The 16,363-nt window shown below is 37.0% G+C and overlaps 1 protein-coding gene across 7 annotated transcripts in view; it reads left to right on the top strand.

The window, feature by feature from the left end:
- The window catches only part of LOC150086675 (G protein pathway suppressor 2-like), a 152,268-nt gene that overhangs the window by 85,890 nt on the left and 50,015 nt on the right, over nucleotides 1-16,363 (top strand). For all 7 annotated transcript variants that reach the window (XM_090371519.1, XM_090371518.1, XM_090371514.1 and 4 more), the window contains exon 8: nucleotides 14,811-14,960. In XM_090371519.1, the coding sequence (XP_090227645.1) occupies nucleotides 14,811-14,960 (150 nt within the window). The remainder of the gene's footprint in view (nucleotides 1-14,810; nucleotides 14,961-16,363) is intronic.

Raw genomic sequence — 16,363 nt, 5'->3', positions numbered from 1 at the left:
GACATGCTTTCACTGTAATGCATATTAGAATTGAGCAAGGTATGTTTTTTTTTTAAACAAACTTGACACCTAATGAAAACAGTTGTATTAGATATTGCACTTGGTTATACATAAAGTTATGTATGTATGAAAGCTCGTCTTATAATAAAATTTATGAATATAGAAGCCAAAATAAAAACGAGCTTTCTTACAATTTTTCTTATAATTTACTTACCAACAGAATGTAGGTATAATTGAGAAGTCAGTAGAACAGAAAAGTAAAAAGTGTGAACTGCTTTAAAAAAATACTATCCAAAATTCATGCTTCAGTTTGTCACATTGCTTGAGGCTCATCTTTGTGCACTTTTTACAGGTATATGTAATTTTTTATCTTAATTGTACTACTATGCACAGCTGTTTACCAGCAGTGTAGTGTATTTTGCTGTAAGGTATATCAAGACAAAGAATCTTGAACCTATGATACTTATGGAAAATGTGACAAGCAAAGTGAATTTACTTTGCATTTTTTTTAAATCAGCAACACTTCACCAGAGCTAAATCTGGTGAAGTGTTGAATTTACACATTTTGTGAGTATACCGGAAGATTTTTCACTGACAGTGACTGACTAGAAGAAAGCATGATTAATCCAATTTCCTTCATTTGTTTAATACTTTCATACTGTCATTCTGAATTGTGCACTTTATATTTCAGCAGTGCTGAAATATCACAAGAGTTATTCCCTGATTCAGTGTTACCAAACTGAACAAGTTCTGTGACCATAATATCACAACAAACATTGGTTAGATCAAAGTTGACATGCAAGATAAATCTGCTTGACATGGGAAAAATATTTTGCTCTTTTTTATTCTCTCTCTCTCTACTTTTGTGGTACTCCATCTCAAGAAAGTTTATTATCCCTGGGTTAGAGCTAAAGAAAAGTTTTGGCAAAAGAATATTTTGTCCAAAACCTTTCAGAGATACAAAGAGAATGACAGCCGCCATGTTGGACAGGTTCACACGTGTTTTAACTGTTTCAATGTTATCTATAATAAATTATCAAATGCATGGTAAAGTAATAATTATAGAGCACATCATTGGGCAGACTCGTTTTTTTTTTTTTTTTATTCATGAATGCTTGGAGTATAATGAATAAATTCTGTGTGAGAATTTGATCTAAGAATTTAAGGCTTTGGAAGGTTCTAGTAAACTAATTAATGAGCTTAGCATTTTTCTTTCACAGTCACAAACGAGAGAAATGTAGTTAAATTAAGGAAGAAGAGTTATAATCTGGATAGAAGAAATTTTTCTTCTAGGCAGAGTGCTGTTGAAACAACTTGTTGGCCCAACCTTGTATAACTAAAGAGCTCACTTAAATTTAAAGGAGAATTAAACAGATTCCTAATTAAAATTAGGCATAGTGTGCATAGCCTAATTAAAAAATCCCATTGCCTAATTTTAATTAGGCAATGGGATTTTTTTAATTTATTTTTTTAAGGCCGATGCTAAATCAAATTTATCAACAAAAGGTGATAAATTTGAAGTACTGGTTAAGCCAACAAATACTGACAGGTGATTGTGAAGATTATGATGAGAGCCTCTACATGCAAATGGAATGGGCAAGTAAGCATCAATGTCTTATTATGAGTGATTTTAATTTGCCTCTAATTGATTGGAGCAAATGGGAAGGAAACTCCACAGGGGGAAAAAATTTTAAATCAACTAGATGATTATTATTTGTATCAACATGTAAGGGAAAGTACAAGGGATAAGAATACTCTAGACCACATCATCACCGATGAACCAGATGACATAATAGGGCTGACACTACAGGACCAAGTAGCAGGAGTTAAAAGGCAAAGGAGTTAAAAGGGTTATAATTTCAGGAAAGGAAATCACAGTGGCTTAAGATGCTACATGGCTTCTAATAACTGGGTAGTTATCTCACAAGAGAGTGAATACAATTGAATTATGGCATACCTTAAAAACATTAATCACAGAAGCCTTGAATGCTTATATATCATTAAAAAAATATTCCATGAGGAAGATTCCAAGTTGGATGAATAAGGAAGTTGCCAGATTACTTGAACAGAAAAAGATGCCATAGAAAATTTAGAGCAATAAAAAGTACTGAAAACTATAACAGCTGAGGTCATCACAGACATTCTCTCAGATATGCCAGACAAGCTGTACTTGCTACCTGGGAGTCTAAAACTCTGATGGAACTGATATTCAGGTGACATTCAAGTCAAGTGTACCCAATTTCAGTGAAGTCCGGACGGTCTATGATAGCCAGATCCTCTGCGTGCACCTTCACAATGGTGGGTGCCATTAGTAATCCTGGGTATAACCTCCGTGCACAAGCACACTGTGGGTGACCATCCAGGTGTGAACCAACATAAGCAGGGATCGAGGTGTGGCGCCCACACCACACGGAGGAATGCTGCCCCTCTGTGTTACCAGGCAGTACTAGGTGGTAGATGACACTAATCAACCAGTGCAATACCACCACTTTGCTTATTGGAGGCTTGAAGTGGTGGAACCCATGTTTAGTCTCCAGAGCTGAGTTCTGGTCAACCCTTCCCCACCTCTTCCATCATGCAGTATGACTGATGACTTTTGCGGTTATGATGAACATCATGGCGAGATCCAATATTCCTTACATTTCGAGGATACAGCTCTAAAACGGTGTTCGCAGGCCGGCTGCTATTTAGTACACCGGACCAAACCTATTGGTAACTCTTTAGGAGGCTTCCGGATTAGCTAGCGTATAATCTTGCTACCTCTACTCTGCCAGATAGTGACTGAGAGAGTCCGAGTAGTGTGTATGCTTGGGGAATTGTCGAGGCGACGTTATGTCAAGGATCTGGGTATATTCTTACCATGTGTACGCCCTATCCAAAAATTTCATTACTTCATACAGCATTCTCCCCACTTTTTCTTACTGTTGAATACACCATGAATTGTCAAATGAATAGAGTAAGCTTATCTGCGAAAAGATCTAAACCTCCCACACACTTCCTAGTTATTTTCACAAATATACGTGGTCTCAATTCTAATCTCAACGATGTCCGTTTCCACTTGCAGTCTGCCAAACTTTTTCTCACAGAATCTGTTATCGGTTGATTCAACTAGTGCTCATCTCAGTTGCCCAAATTATTCGCTGTATGATTCCTTTCGCCTCAAAGGTGGTACTTGTGAATATGTCCGTTCCAATATTCCCTGTCAGAGACTTGGTAATTTGGAATCCTCTTTTCGATCTTCTCAAGCTTAAAATCTCTCTACCTCATTGTGTCAAATTCATCTGTTGTCTCTACTGTTCTCCCAAATCCACTAATCACTTGGAGCTCTTTGACTTCCTCTCTTTGCAACTTGACTTTCTCCAGTCCAACTTTCCTAACGGTGAGATAATTTTCCATGGTGATTTTAATGTTCACAACTCTAGCTGGCTTTCGTTTTCTAGTCACATTGACCCAGCTGGTCGAGATTCTGAGGCTTTTACAATTACTAATGACCATGCACTGATTGTTCATTTACCTACAAGAATACCGGACAATCCTAACCATACAGCCAACACGCATGATCTTTTTCTCACAAACAACCCTTCTAAATACATGATTGAAGTAAGTGGTCCTTTAGGCACCTCAGATCACAACTTGGTGATTGTCTCTTCTCCAATGGAGTCTTTATCTCATGACTATTCCCAACCTCATATTGTTTGGCATTACAAGAATGCAAAATGGGATGACCTGTGACATTTCCTTTCTTCTTTTCCTTGGTCGGATTACTGTTTCAAAACTTCTGATGTCAACGTTTGCTCTGATTGTGTCAGTGAATTATTCTTGTAGGAATGGAATCCTTTATTCCACACTCCACTTTAAAATCTCGTCTTTTATCTAAACCTTGGTTTTCCAATAAATGTGCTAAGGCTGTTCAAGAGAAGAATGTTGCTTATTGTAATTGACTTGTTTCCGATTCTTCAGTTTAATTTTGTGCCTATACTAAAGCTCGCAACAATTGTAAAGCAGTTATTAATCAGTCCAAACTAGATTTTAAACAGGCTAAGAGTAGAAAACTTGCTTCTTGCCCTAATTGTAGCCGAGCATTCTGGTCTCTTGCCAAAGCTATTGGCCGCAACTTTTGCCCATCTCTGCTCCCACCTCTGTCAAAACCAATGGTTCTCTTGTCACTTCGGCCAAGGATAAAGCTGACCTGCTAGCATCCCATTTTACTTCCAACTCACGTATTAATGATATTGGTAAAACACCTCCCACCATTACCAGCATGCTCCATTCAATGCCTCCTGTGGTCTTCCTTCAAAAGGATGTCAGAAGGATTTTGACGAATCTTGATGCTCAGAAAGCTCCAGGTCCTGATGGTATTTCTCCACTTGTTTTCAAAACCTGTGCTCCTGAACATACTCCCATTCTTTGCTGCCTTTTTTCACTTTCTTATTCCAAAGGTGTTTTTCCTTCTGCTTGGAAATTTGCTCATATCCAACCAGTTCCTAAAAAGGGTGACAAATCCCTCCCATCCAATTATCGTCCCATTGCAATTACTTCTACTCTTCCTAAAGTAATGGAGAAATCAATTAACCACCAACTCTTAGACTACCTAGAAACCTTCCGTCTGATCAACGATTGCTAGTGTGGATTCTGTCATTGTCGATCCACTGGTGATATTCTAGCTTATGTTTGCCATTTATGGACAAATTGAATGGAAAAGTTTGGTGAAACACAAGCAGTTGCTCTTGACATCTCAAAGGCTTTCGATCGTGTTTGGCATAAAGGTCTTCTAAATAAGCTTCCATCTTATGGTTTGACAACTGTTTTTTGTAATTGGTTATCCAGTTTTCTCTCTGATTGCTCACTGAGGGTGATGGTAGATGGCTGCCTGTCTTCTAAATTCTCCACAAATGCTGGTGTCCCCCAAGGTTCAGTTCTTTCCCCCAACTCTTTTCCTCTTATATATTAAAGACCTTCTTCCATTGACCGAAAATCCTTTCCATAGTTTTGCCAATGATAGCACATTGCATTCCACTTTCCATTTTGAGAAACCTTGCCCTGCTCAATCAGCTTCAACTTCTCGAATATCCGCTACCAATTCCTTAAATGCCGATCTCCAGGTAATTCTCCAGTGGGGCAAACACAACTTAGTTGATTTCAATCCTTCTAAAACTCAGTCTTGTCTTATATCTTGCAAAATGGATTCTTTTGCTCCTATGCTATCTTTGGTGACACTCCGATTTCTGGCGCCTCCGTAGCCAGGTGGGCAGGAGCAGCAGTGCATAGCACACGCTTCTTGATTAGACTGGGGTTCGAGCCCATGACCACGAAATACAGAGGATGCAGAAAGGTCAGGGAATGACAACCACATATCCTCGGAGCAGTATGGCCTTAGTTGCTAATGCTCCTAAAAACCAACTAACAAAAAAGCATCTAAAAAACCTTGGTTTTCTCTTTCGCTCTCGGCGTTACTTTTCTTCCAAACAGCTGTTCACCGTGTACAAATCGCAAATCTGCCCTACCATGGAATATTGTTCCCACATCTGGGGTGGTGCCCCCGAAACCTCTCTCAGGTTTCTAGATTCCATTCAGAAGAGGGTAGTTAGGTTAATTAATGACTCCTCTCTAACAGAGTCTCTCCACTCACTGTCTCATAGACGTACTGTTTCTGCTGCATGCCTTTTCTACAGATACTTCCACAGGAACTGTTCTTCTGAATTGCCTTCTGTAATTCCTGCTCTCTCTCTCTCTTTCAAAACAGTCCGAACATGAGCCGCCAACATCTATTTACTGTCCAACTTCAAACTTACAGAACCAAGTTTTCATATTCCTCGTTTATTCATTCACCTACCATTTTATGGAACAACCTTCCTTCATACGTATTTCCTGAAAATTATGGTCTATAGAAGTTGAAGTCTAATGTCAACAAAAATCTTCTTTCGTCTTCTCTACCTCCAACCCAAGCACAGTACTAAGTACTATAGGTTCTAATACCACTTGTGTTTGGGGTTTTCAAAAAAAAAAAAAAAAAAAAAAAAAAGCTACAAAGTGATCTGTAATAGTGCCACAGAAAAGGTTAGGCTGGCAAAGGCATATTATGAAAAGTCACTGGCAAAGAATGGGGATAAGGAATTCTTCACATATATATATAAATGCAAAGAAGAAAAGTATAAACCATATCGGATCCTTATGTAATGGATGTGGGATAGTATTAGATACCCCAGCTGAAGTTGCAGATGAACTCAACAGTTACTTTACATCGATATTTACAGAAGGAAAACCCTTTATGTCAATGAGAATAATGGGAGTGAAGTTGAAAAAAATGTAATTAATGATGTTGAAATTTCAAATGCTTATTTAATGAAAAAGCTTTCAAGCCTACAGGCCAGTAAGGCTCCTGGTGTTGATGGCATATACCCTATAATCTTGAGGGAGGCTGCAAGTGAATGAATCATTGAGGCTAATTATGAGCGCATCATTGGACTTGGGAGTAATTCCGTTGGATTGGAAAAGTGCCAATGTATACATAAGGACAGTTCTAAGAGTGAAGTGGGAAATTACCCACTTCACTCTTAGAACTGGTAATTAAAAATTATGTTTAACTAATCTGGTTAGCTATTTTGACAGGGTCACTCAAGAGCTGGACTGAGAGAATAATTTTGACAGTTTAATTTGATTTCCGCAAAGCCAGTCCCACATGAACAGTTGCTTTATAAGCTGGAACTGGTTGAAATCACAGGGAAAATCCTTAGATGGATAGCTGGATGGCTTCAGGGCAGAAGGCAGAGGGTTGTGATAAATGGTTATTCCTCAGATTGGATTGATGTAAGAAGTGGGGTTCCCCAAGCATCAGTATTAGGACCACTGTTGGTTTTGAATTTCATAAATGATATTGATGAAGGGATAGAGGGCGGGATGGTTAAATTTGCAGATGATGTAAAGATTGGCAGTGTAGTTAATGATCACCACCAAGCAGAGCTTCTGCAGAGTGACCTAGATGGACTTCAGGGATGGTCAGAAAAATGGCAGCTATGCTTTAATCCAGCAAAGTGTAAGGTATTACACCTGGGGAACAGTAACTCCAAAATAACTTATACACTTGGTGGAGTTGAACTAACACCAGTAGTGGAGGAAAGGGACTTGGGTGTTATGATACAGTCAGACATGAAGTTCTCTGAGCATTGCAGACAGGTTGCAAGGAAGGCCCGTGGTGTTCTGTCGATGAGTTATCGAAAAGTTTCTAGTAGCGATAAGGACGTCGTAATCTCATTCTATATTGTTAGACCACGCTTGGAATACTGTGTTTAAGTATTGAGACTGCACCTAAAGAAAGACATTGTGTTTCTTGAAAGGGTCCAAAAATAAGTAACTCGCCTGGTGAGGTCGGCAAAAAGCATCCGTATAAGGAAAGACTTCGAATATGTGGGTTGCAGAGCTTGGAAACTAGGTACCTTAGAGGAGACTTGATTGAGGTGTTTAAGGCTCTGAGAGGCATTAGTAAAATGAATGAGGATGAAATTTTCACGGTTATAAATGATTCTAGAACAAGGAGTTACGCGGGGGAGATGTTTATGACGGATTTCAGGAAGTTTTATTTTAGCCAGCGAGTTATAAATTACTAGAATAAGTTACCTACATGGGTGGTAGAGGCTGACAGTTTGGGGAAATTCAAAGGTCAGCAGGATTACCTACAGGAGGAGGGAAACACATGGATTGTCTATTTCCTTTTCTCTTATTAATTTTTTTTCTTATTATTATCTTTTTTTATTTTAATTTTAAATTTTTATTTATTTATTTATTTTTGGCTAGTGCGGCATAGGTCATAGGCTTCCTTGCACCATGTGGCCGTTACTAATACTAATAAGAATAACAAAAAACATGGTGGCATTCTGATATCATTGATATAAAATTATTAGGAGACTCCATTGTCAGGGAAACGGGGAATATTTTTTGTAATAAAGATAGGTGGAGGAGAACCAGGGTATGTCTGCCGGGAGCAACTATTGATGATGTCACCAACAGACTGTCGGATTTTAAAGGGGGTAAAGAAAATATTATTATTCATGTGGGGACAAACGATATTAAACGTACACGATCTGACGATTTGTTGGAAAAATACAGGACCATGCTGAGGAAATGTCGCGAGCTAGGCCATAATGTCTGTGTCTGCAATTCTGCCCAGACACAATAGGAGGGATTATATGTTAAGAGCCTTGTGGATTAACTCAAGACTTGAAGGAATCTGCAAGGCTTTAGGGGGTAAATTTCTATCAGCATGGCCCACACTTGTAGGTAGAAGGAATTTGTTTTGTAGAGACGGGATACACTTAAACAAAGGTGGTGCAAAAGTTTTTGCCAGTATTATTGAGGATACCTTAAAGGTTCAGGGAAACTGCTAGTTAGGGGGGATGTGGGTAATACTGACACGCGTTTATCTGATAATATTGGTCAAAGTAACTCTTGCACATACCTCAAGAGTTCTTATCTGTTACCCCAACTGGACGTATTATCTAGATGTTCTGGGGGCACAAACGTTTCACGTGGGCGGGTAGCTAATGCCAGGGAAGAGAGCCTAAAAAACTTCAAGGGTTGTGTTAGGGTTGTTAAATATACAAGAACAGTAAATCTTAATTGTTTATACAGTAACGTTAGAAGTGTCGTCAATAAAATGAGCGAATTCGAACTGCTGGTTAAAACAAGTAACGCGGACATAATAGGGCTTACAGAGACGTGGTGCCACCCGGAAATTGGGGATGATGAGTTTCAGTACGGCTTGTATAATGTATTTAGGAAGGATAGGTTAGATAGAAGGGGTGGTGGGGTAATGCTTCTTATCAGAAGCAGCCTGAGTGCGACGATAGCTTTCCCGGATTCAGACGTCTCACATGCTAGTATAGAGTCTGTATGGTGTGAGATAGTTGGAAACAAAGGTATAATGCGAGTAGGAGTAATCTACAGACCAGGTGATTGTGAAGATTATGACAAAAGCCTCTACATGCAAATGGAATGGGCAAGTAAGCGTCAATGCCTTATTATGGGTGATTTCAATCTGCCTCTAATTGATTGGAGTAAATGGGAAGGAAACTCGACATGGGGAACAAAATTTTTAAATCAACTAGATGACTGTTATTTGTATCAACATGTCAGGGAAAATACTAGAGAAAAGAATATCCTAGACCTCATCATCACACATGAATCAGATGACATAACAGGGCTGACAGTAGAGGAACCAGTAGCAGGAAGTGATCACGGAGTTCTACGGTGGATGATGATGAGAGAGGTAGCAGAAGTAAAAGGCAAAGGAATGGGTTTTAATTTCAGAAAAGGAAATTACGATGCCTTAAGGTACTACATGGCCTCTATTAACTGGGTAGATATCGCGCAGAGAATGAATACAATTGAACTGTGGTACGCTTTTAAAACATTAATCACAGATGCCTTGAATGCGTATATACCATTAAAAAAATACTCCACGAGGAGGGTTCCAAGTTGGATGACTAGTGAAGTTGCCGCATTACTTGAGCAGAAAAAGGTGGCATGGAAAGGTTACAGAACAATAAAAAGTACTGAAGCCTATAACAGCTACAAGGTGATGTGTAATAGAGCCACAGAAAAGGTTCGACAGGCAAAGGCAGTTTATGAGAAATCACTAGCAAACAGAGCAAAGAGGGGGGGATAAAGAATTCTTCACATATATAAATGCCAAGAAGAGCAGGACAAACCAGATCGGACCTTTATGTAAGGGAAAGGGGATAGTAATAAATACACCAGCTGCCGTTGCAGATGAACTCAACAGTTATTTTGCATCAATATTTACAAATGAAAAGCCTTTTGTGGCAAAGGGAAATTGTGGGAGCGAAGTTAAAAAATATGTAATTAATGATATTGAAATTTCGCAAGATTATTTAATGAAAAAACTTTCGAGCCTACAGACCAGTAAGGCTCCTGGAGTTGATGGAATATACCCTATAATCTTAAGAGAGGCAGCAAGCGAGTGCATTGAACCATTGAGGCTAATTATGCGAGCATCATTAGACTCTGGGGAGATTCCCTTGGATTGGAAAAGTGCAAATGTATCTCCCATACATAAGGGTGGCTCTAAAAGTGAAGTTGGAAATTATCGACCTGTCAGTCTGACTTCAGTAGTAGGGAAAATCATGGAGGCAATGATCAAGGGTGGAATTCAGGATCATTTGGATCGAATTGAAATTCTCAAGGATACTCAGCATGGTTTCGTAAAGGGAAAATCATGTTTAACAAATCTGGTTCGCTATTTCGAAAGGGTCACTCACGAGCTGGATTTAGGGAATAATTTCGACATTGTTTATTTAGATTTCAGCAAAGCTTTTGACTCAGTCCCACATGAGCGGTTGCTTTATAAGCTGGAACAGGTTGGAATCACTGGGAAAATCCTTAGATGGATAGAAGGATGGCTTCAGGGCAGGAGGCAGAGGGTTGTGATAAATGGCTATTCCTCAGATTGGGTTGATGTAAGAAGTGGGGTTCCCCAAGGATCAGTATTAGGACCACTGTTGTTTTTAATTTTCATAAACGACATTGATGAAGGGATAGAGGGCGTGATGTCTAAATTTGCAGATGATGTTAAAATTGGGAGAGTAGTTAATGATCACTGTCAAGCTGAGCTTCTTCAGAGAGACCTAGATAGACTTCAGGAATGGTCAGAAAAATGGCAGCTGTGCTTTAATCCAACAAAGTGTAAGGTATTACACCTGGGAAACAGTAATCCCAAAAAAACTTATTCACTTGGTGGAGTTCAACTAGAGCCAGTACTGGAGGAAAGGGACTTGGGTGTTACGATACGGTCAGACATGAAATTCTCTGAGCATTGTAAACAGGTTGCAAGGAAGGCCCATGGTGTCCTATCGATGATCTATCGAACTTTTGCAAGTAGAGATAGGGACATGATAATCCCATTATATAAGGCTTATGTTAGACCACACTTGGAATACTGTGTTCAAGTATGGAGACCGCACCTGAAGAAAGACATCGAGCTTCTTGAAAGGGTGCAAAGAAGGGTAACTCGCCTGGTGAGATCGGCAAAAGGGCATCCTTATGAAGAAAGACTTCGAATATGTGGGTTGCAGAGTTTGGAAACTAGACACCTTAGAGGAGATTTGATTGAGGTGTTTAAGGCTCTGAGAGGCATCAGTAAAATGAATGAGGACAAAATTTTCAAGATTATAAATGATGCTAGAACTAGGGGACATAAATTCAAGTTACGGGGGGAAATGTTTAGATTGGATTGCAGGAAGTTCTATTTTAGCCAGCGAGTTATAAATTACTGGAATAAGTTGCCTTCATGGGTGGTAGAGGCCGACAGTTTGGGGAAATTCAAAGGTCATCTGGATAGTACTTTCGGGTAAGGGAAGCACATAGGATGATAGGTTTAATTTCCTTTTTATTTTATTTTTTTTATTTATTAATTATTATTATTTAGTTATTTATTTATTATTATTATTTTTTTGTTTGTTTTTATCATTGTTTTGTTCGGATTTTTTTTTTTTTTTTTTTTTGGCTGGTGCAGCATAAGCCATAGGCTTTCTTGCACCATGCGGCCGTTACTAATACTAATACTAAAACTTGCATATGGTTTGTATAGAAATAAGAAGTTATTGCTGTTTTTAATATTGCACTTAGTTGCATAAAGTTATTATGTATGAAATCTCTCCCTTGTAACAAATTTTATGAATATAACAGAAGAAAAAAAATCTTAAGAAGAGGAGGAGGGTTTAAACTTTTAATTGAAAAACACATGGATTCATGAAGACTGTCAAAAAAATATTGAGTCTGTCTGGTATGACATAAGCATTGGAAATTCTGCAACAGATGCAGTAGGCAAGCATATCTGAATGTATTATTATGAGCAACTAATATTAGTATCAAAATGGCAGAGTTGATTCCTCTTGAAATTTGCTTAACGCTCTGACTCTTCAAGACCAGCTAGTAACACATTCTATTGAATGTCAGCATCCAACACTGACATAGCATTCTTGTATGTCATAGTCATTGTTGTGATAATAAGTGAAGAACGACTTAAATTGTGTAGAAGTCTTGACTGCTATTTGTTCAGTATCACTTGCTGTATTGCTGTGTTGTCTGACATCTTCCCTACCTATCACTATTTCAGTCCATATGTGACTGGGTTTCTTTACATAGTTGTTTTCTTTGTGACTTACCAAAAATATACTAAGAGATCTCTTTTCCTTTTCAATTCCTGTTTCCACTGCAAAACCTATAAAAAGTTAGGAATATGAGTAGTGTTGGGGATAATCAAATTATTAGTAATTGAGATATACAGGCAACCCCCTTATAACACGGTACTTCTAAAACACAGTTTTGCTCTAACACGATTGATAAATTGCGGCAACCCTCACACACCATGGTACTTATATAACACGGTTTCGCTCTAACACGGTTTGAGAATTGCTGGAAATCTCGCATAACACTTATTTTTGAGCTTTTGTGCTGGGAAAGCTCTGCTATTATGTTAGATGTCATTTTCAATCTTTCCATTCCTTTTTATGAATCCCTGATGTTGACTTGCTAGTTGTTATTACCTTCTTGATATTTTTCTAAAACACATCTCTGGAGGTCACTACCATAGAACAATAAAAAACAGTTTGCTGTTTCCGGTTTATTGGTCTTTTCTCTTAGTGTAATCAATTATAAATGGGTAGTAAACTCGTCTTCTTGCATTTGCTGTAGTACTGATAGCTGGAATTCTGTGGGTTTTCACATTATTATGGTGAAATATGTTTCCCCTTCCATGAAATATTCAATCATGTAAAAAACATAAATAAATTTTCAGAAACTCATTACGCCGTATTGTGTTTGTTGCAACTTGTGTGTGCCGTGTCCTTTGTTATTAATTGCTTATCGTTTGTACTGTTTTTAAAAAAAAACAGTCTGTGAACAGAAATATCAATTAGTATGTACGTATTAATTAAGCTATGTATGTAAGCGTAAATTTATTTTTATTTTGCTAACTGGAAAATATTCTTCCTATTTTCACATATCATTTAAAGCAGGGGTCCACTGTATTTTGTTGGGAGATCCCTGGTTAGGTTCTGTGCTATTGAACTTGTGCTTGTTTGAGACCATAAAAAATAATTGTGACTTCAAAGTGTACAGTTCGTGACTTTTAAAGAGATCAGAAGGTATACGAAATCTAGATGCTGCAGAAGAGATTGTGCTTAGCAGCGATGAAGAGGAAGAAAATTAAATGAATGTATATTACCTGACATATAAGCATTACAGTTTGTAAGGTAAGATGTTTGTTCAGTTATTACTATTTAAGTTACTACTATTATAAAAATAAAGTTATAATATTAAGTTATTACTACTATAAAAATTAAGTTTCCAATAGTTATAAAAGAAATGGCATATTTTTGTTAGATTTTTGAATGTAACCCCTCTTTTTGTACTGGTTCTTAGTCCCGTTTTTTTTTTTTTTTTTTGATTTGGTAGTTGTTGGCGCATCGGCTTCTGTGGCGATATTGCACCTCCCAAGGTTTTTGCAGTACTTTGATCCAAGCCCGAGGCGGGTATCGAACCCGCGACCTTTGGGTTGCCGGGCAGGTACTTTACCCACTCGGCTAGCCCGGTCGGCTCTTAGTCCCGTACACAAGATTTTGTTTGAACCAAACTACCATTTTATATGAGGGTTACCTGTATTAATAATTGAATGAAATAATCAGATGATATATAAAGTGATATAATTTGGTTATATCATTCAAATGATAGGTGTATAATCAAAATAATCAATTACAACCCTTCAATTGTGCCCATCACTAGTTAGAAATGAGTCTGTTTCATTTATTATGACTTCTGTTGAAAATGATTTTCAACTTACTCTGCTAGGGATCTGAATTTTTACCTCCTATGTCCAAGAACTACATGAACTTTTTTTTTTTTTCATATATTGTTTGCTCAATTTTACAAGTATATATTCTGAGTTGATAATCTAAGACCCTAGCTGAAAGCAATGCACTGTATGAACTTGGATGGCTTTGCAGTTCACACAGTGAAATATTAGGTTAATAGGTAGCTTCAGATTTATCCTTGAGAGAGTTTGCATTATAATTACTTAGAATTTATGTGTATTGTTGCATGGCCATTGAAGCTTTCTGTTATTTTTTGGCTTACACATAAATATTTGTGTAGGTGATTCTATCTTGAGTTTGTGGAAGTAATGCAATGAAACATAAAATTAAAAAAAAATTACTGCTGCTATTTGGCCTTTTCAAAATAGTGATAGATATGAGGGCTTCTTTGTCCTCTCTTGTGTTTGGCAACCAGCAGAGTTTTCCACTGCTTAATAAGTGCGTTGTATACCTCATAAGAGAACAAATATTGTAGTTATATGAGTTGCCTTGAAATTGCACTACTATGATAGTCTCATTCGAGAGAGTGGATGGCTTCTAGTGACATTTACTTGGCAAAACAGTGAAAATGAATCAATATGGATTGCCATTTGTTAAAAATAGTGTAGTACCAAAAGCAACTCATGGAAACTTGAAGTTTGTTTTGTTCTGAGTATAAGATTGTTGCATTTACTATGCAGTGGAAATGTGCACTAGCTACCACACACACACATATATAAAAAGGACAAGGAAGTTCTTATATTTCACTGTGTATGTAGAGTAAACTCTGATTTTAAGAAGCATCATGATAACTCTGCATGATCCTTTTAGAAAGATCACATTACTAGAAGCTAAAACCAGTAATGTTTTAAAATAGTTTATCTGATAAAAGCTTCAAACAATAATCTTAATTACTTAAAAGTATACTTATTTATAATGTTTTAGGTCCATCAGCAACTGCTGTTGTTGCAACCTCAACTCCATATCCTGGTTATGCTGGCCCACATCCTCCAAATCAGTATTCACAGACTCCTGACCAAGGAATGGGAGCAAAACATATTCCCCCAGGTTATCATATATCACATATTCAACAAGGTAAAATAGTAATGGTGTTGTCTTTCAGTGTTGTCTCACCCATACTACTTTCACATTGACTGACTCTTTGCTATATTGTGAAATAACAGTATTATAATTAATGAGCATACTCTCCTTTAATATTCTAACAGTCCTTTTTCACAATAAGAAAAATAAAAGCATATAAAAGGCACTATTTTCCTTATTTGGTGAAGGGAGCAAAGGTTTTATCCAGTCAATCTCAGAAAAGATTTTTACTTAGATTTATTCATAAAAAAGGCAGATACCTAAAATATCTAAAGTTTTTAATAAATAAATTTAATTTATTAATACTTGTAGAAGTATATTTAGTACATTTAAGTTCCCAGACTGGTAGCACAGTGCTACAATTAATAAATACAGCACAATTTGCTGTTGTTAAATTGCAAATTTCAACCTGTGTTTACATGTACATAGAAGTTTGTTACTTATTCAGTATATGTTTTGTTGTATGTGTGCACTTGAAGGGCATTTGTTTTATCATGATTTCTAACTGTGATATATTGTGGGGAGCACAGTGGTTATAGTCACTGTCATTTGATGCTGTTTAGAAAAAGCCTGTGTTCAGATTCTGCCAAGGCAGGAGGAATTTTTTGTGCACTTTTTTCACAATGTGGCCAAGTTAATTGGTAAATTGGTACATAGATTTAATTTGTATAGTGTTGCATGGTCCCTTTACCTAGAAATTCAAGTTTTTCATATAGGAAATGGGCAAATTGACCAAAGAATAAACACTCAATTTATAGACATTGTACACTGGTGTCTCATAGGCTTGATTGTTTTGGAGCAAAAAAAAAAAAAAAAAAATTGCACATTGGCTCTTGAAGGACCCAGCATTGATGAACTCTAGAAACAAGTTAATTGCAATATTTTGTAATTAACTGTTAGTTATCACTAATCATCTTGTGCTGTTTCAGAACAGAAGCTTACAGTAAGATTATAAAGAATTTTTATTTTTGGTATATTAGCTATCTAAAATCCTGAAAGATGAAATTGAATATTTCCGGTGACTGTGTCATCTGAGTAAGGCTGTTGTAGGAAATATTCAATTTCTTCAAAAATCATTTGGTATGATTCATTTTTTTATACAAACTGAAGAACTGGTTTTATTCTATACTTTCATTTATTAATTACGATAGTAGTAAATTAATAAAAGTCATACCCATACAGAAGCTGTTTTTTACTGTTTAATAATATCAATATTAAAAACAGTTTAATTCTATTGTCTGTAAATTTGCAAATATTAATTTTTATAGAGTTTATATTTTCCAATTAAAACTGGTTCCTTGCTTTTTGAACCCAATGTTACTTTTTCAGGAAAAAATCCATTGATGAAGTTTACAGTGAAACTGAGTAAAATTATAATTTTGGCTTTGCCCTTTCTA

The sequence above is a fragment of the Mastigoproctus giganteus genome, chromosome 4 (assembly GCF_048544385.1).
Source record: "Mastigoproctus giganteus isolate SK-2022 chromosome 4, ASM4854438v1, whole genome shotgun sequence".
Lineage (NCBI taxonomy): Eukaryota > Metazoa > Arthropoda > Arachnida > Uropygi > Thelyphonidae > Mastigoproctus > Mastigoproctus giganteus.
This window is presented reverse-complemented; position numbering and strand designations above follow the sequence as displayed.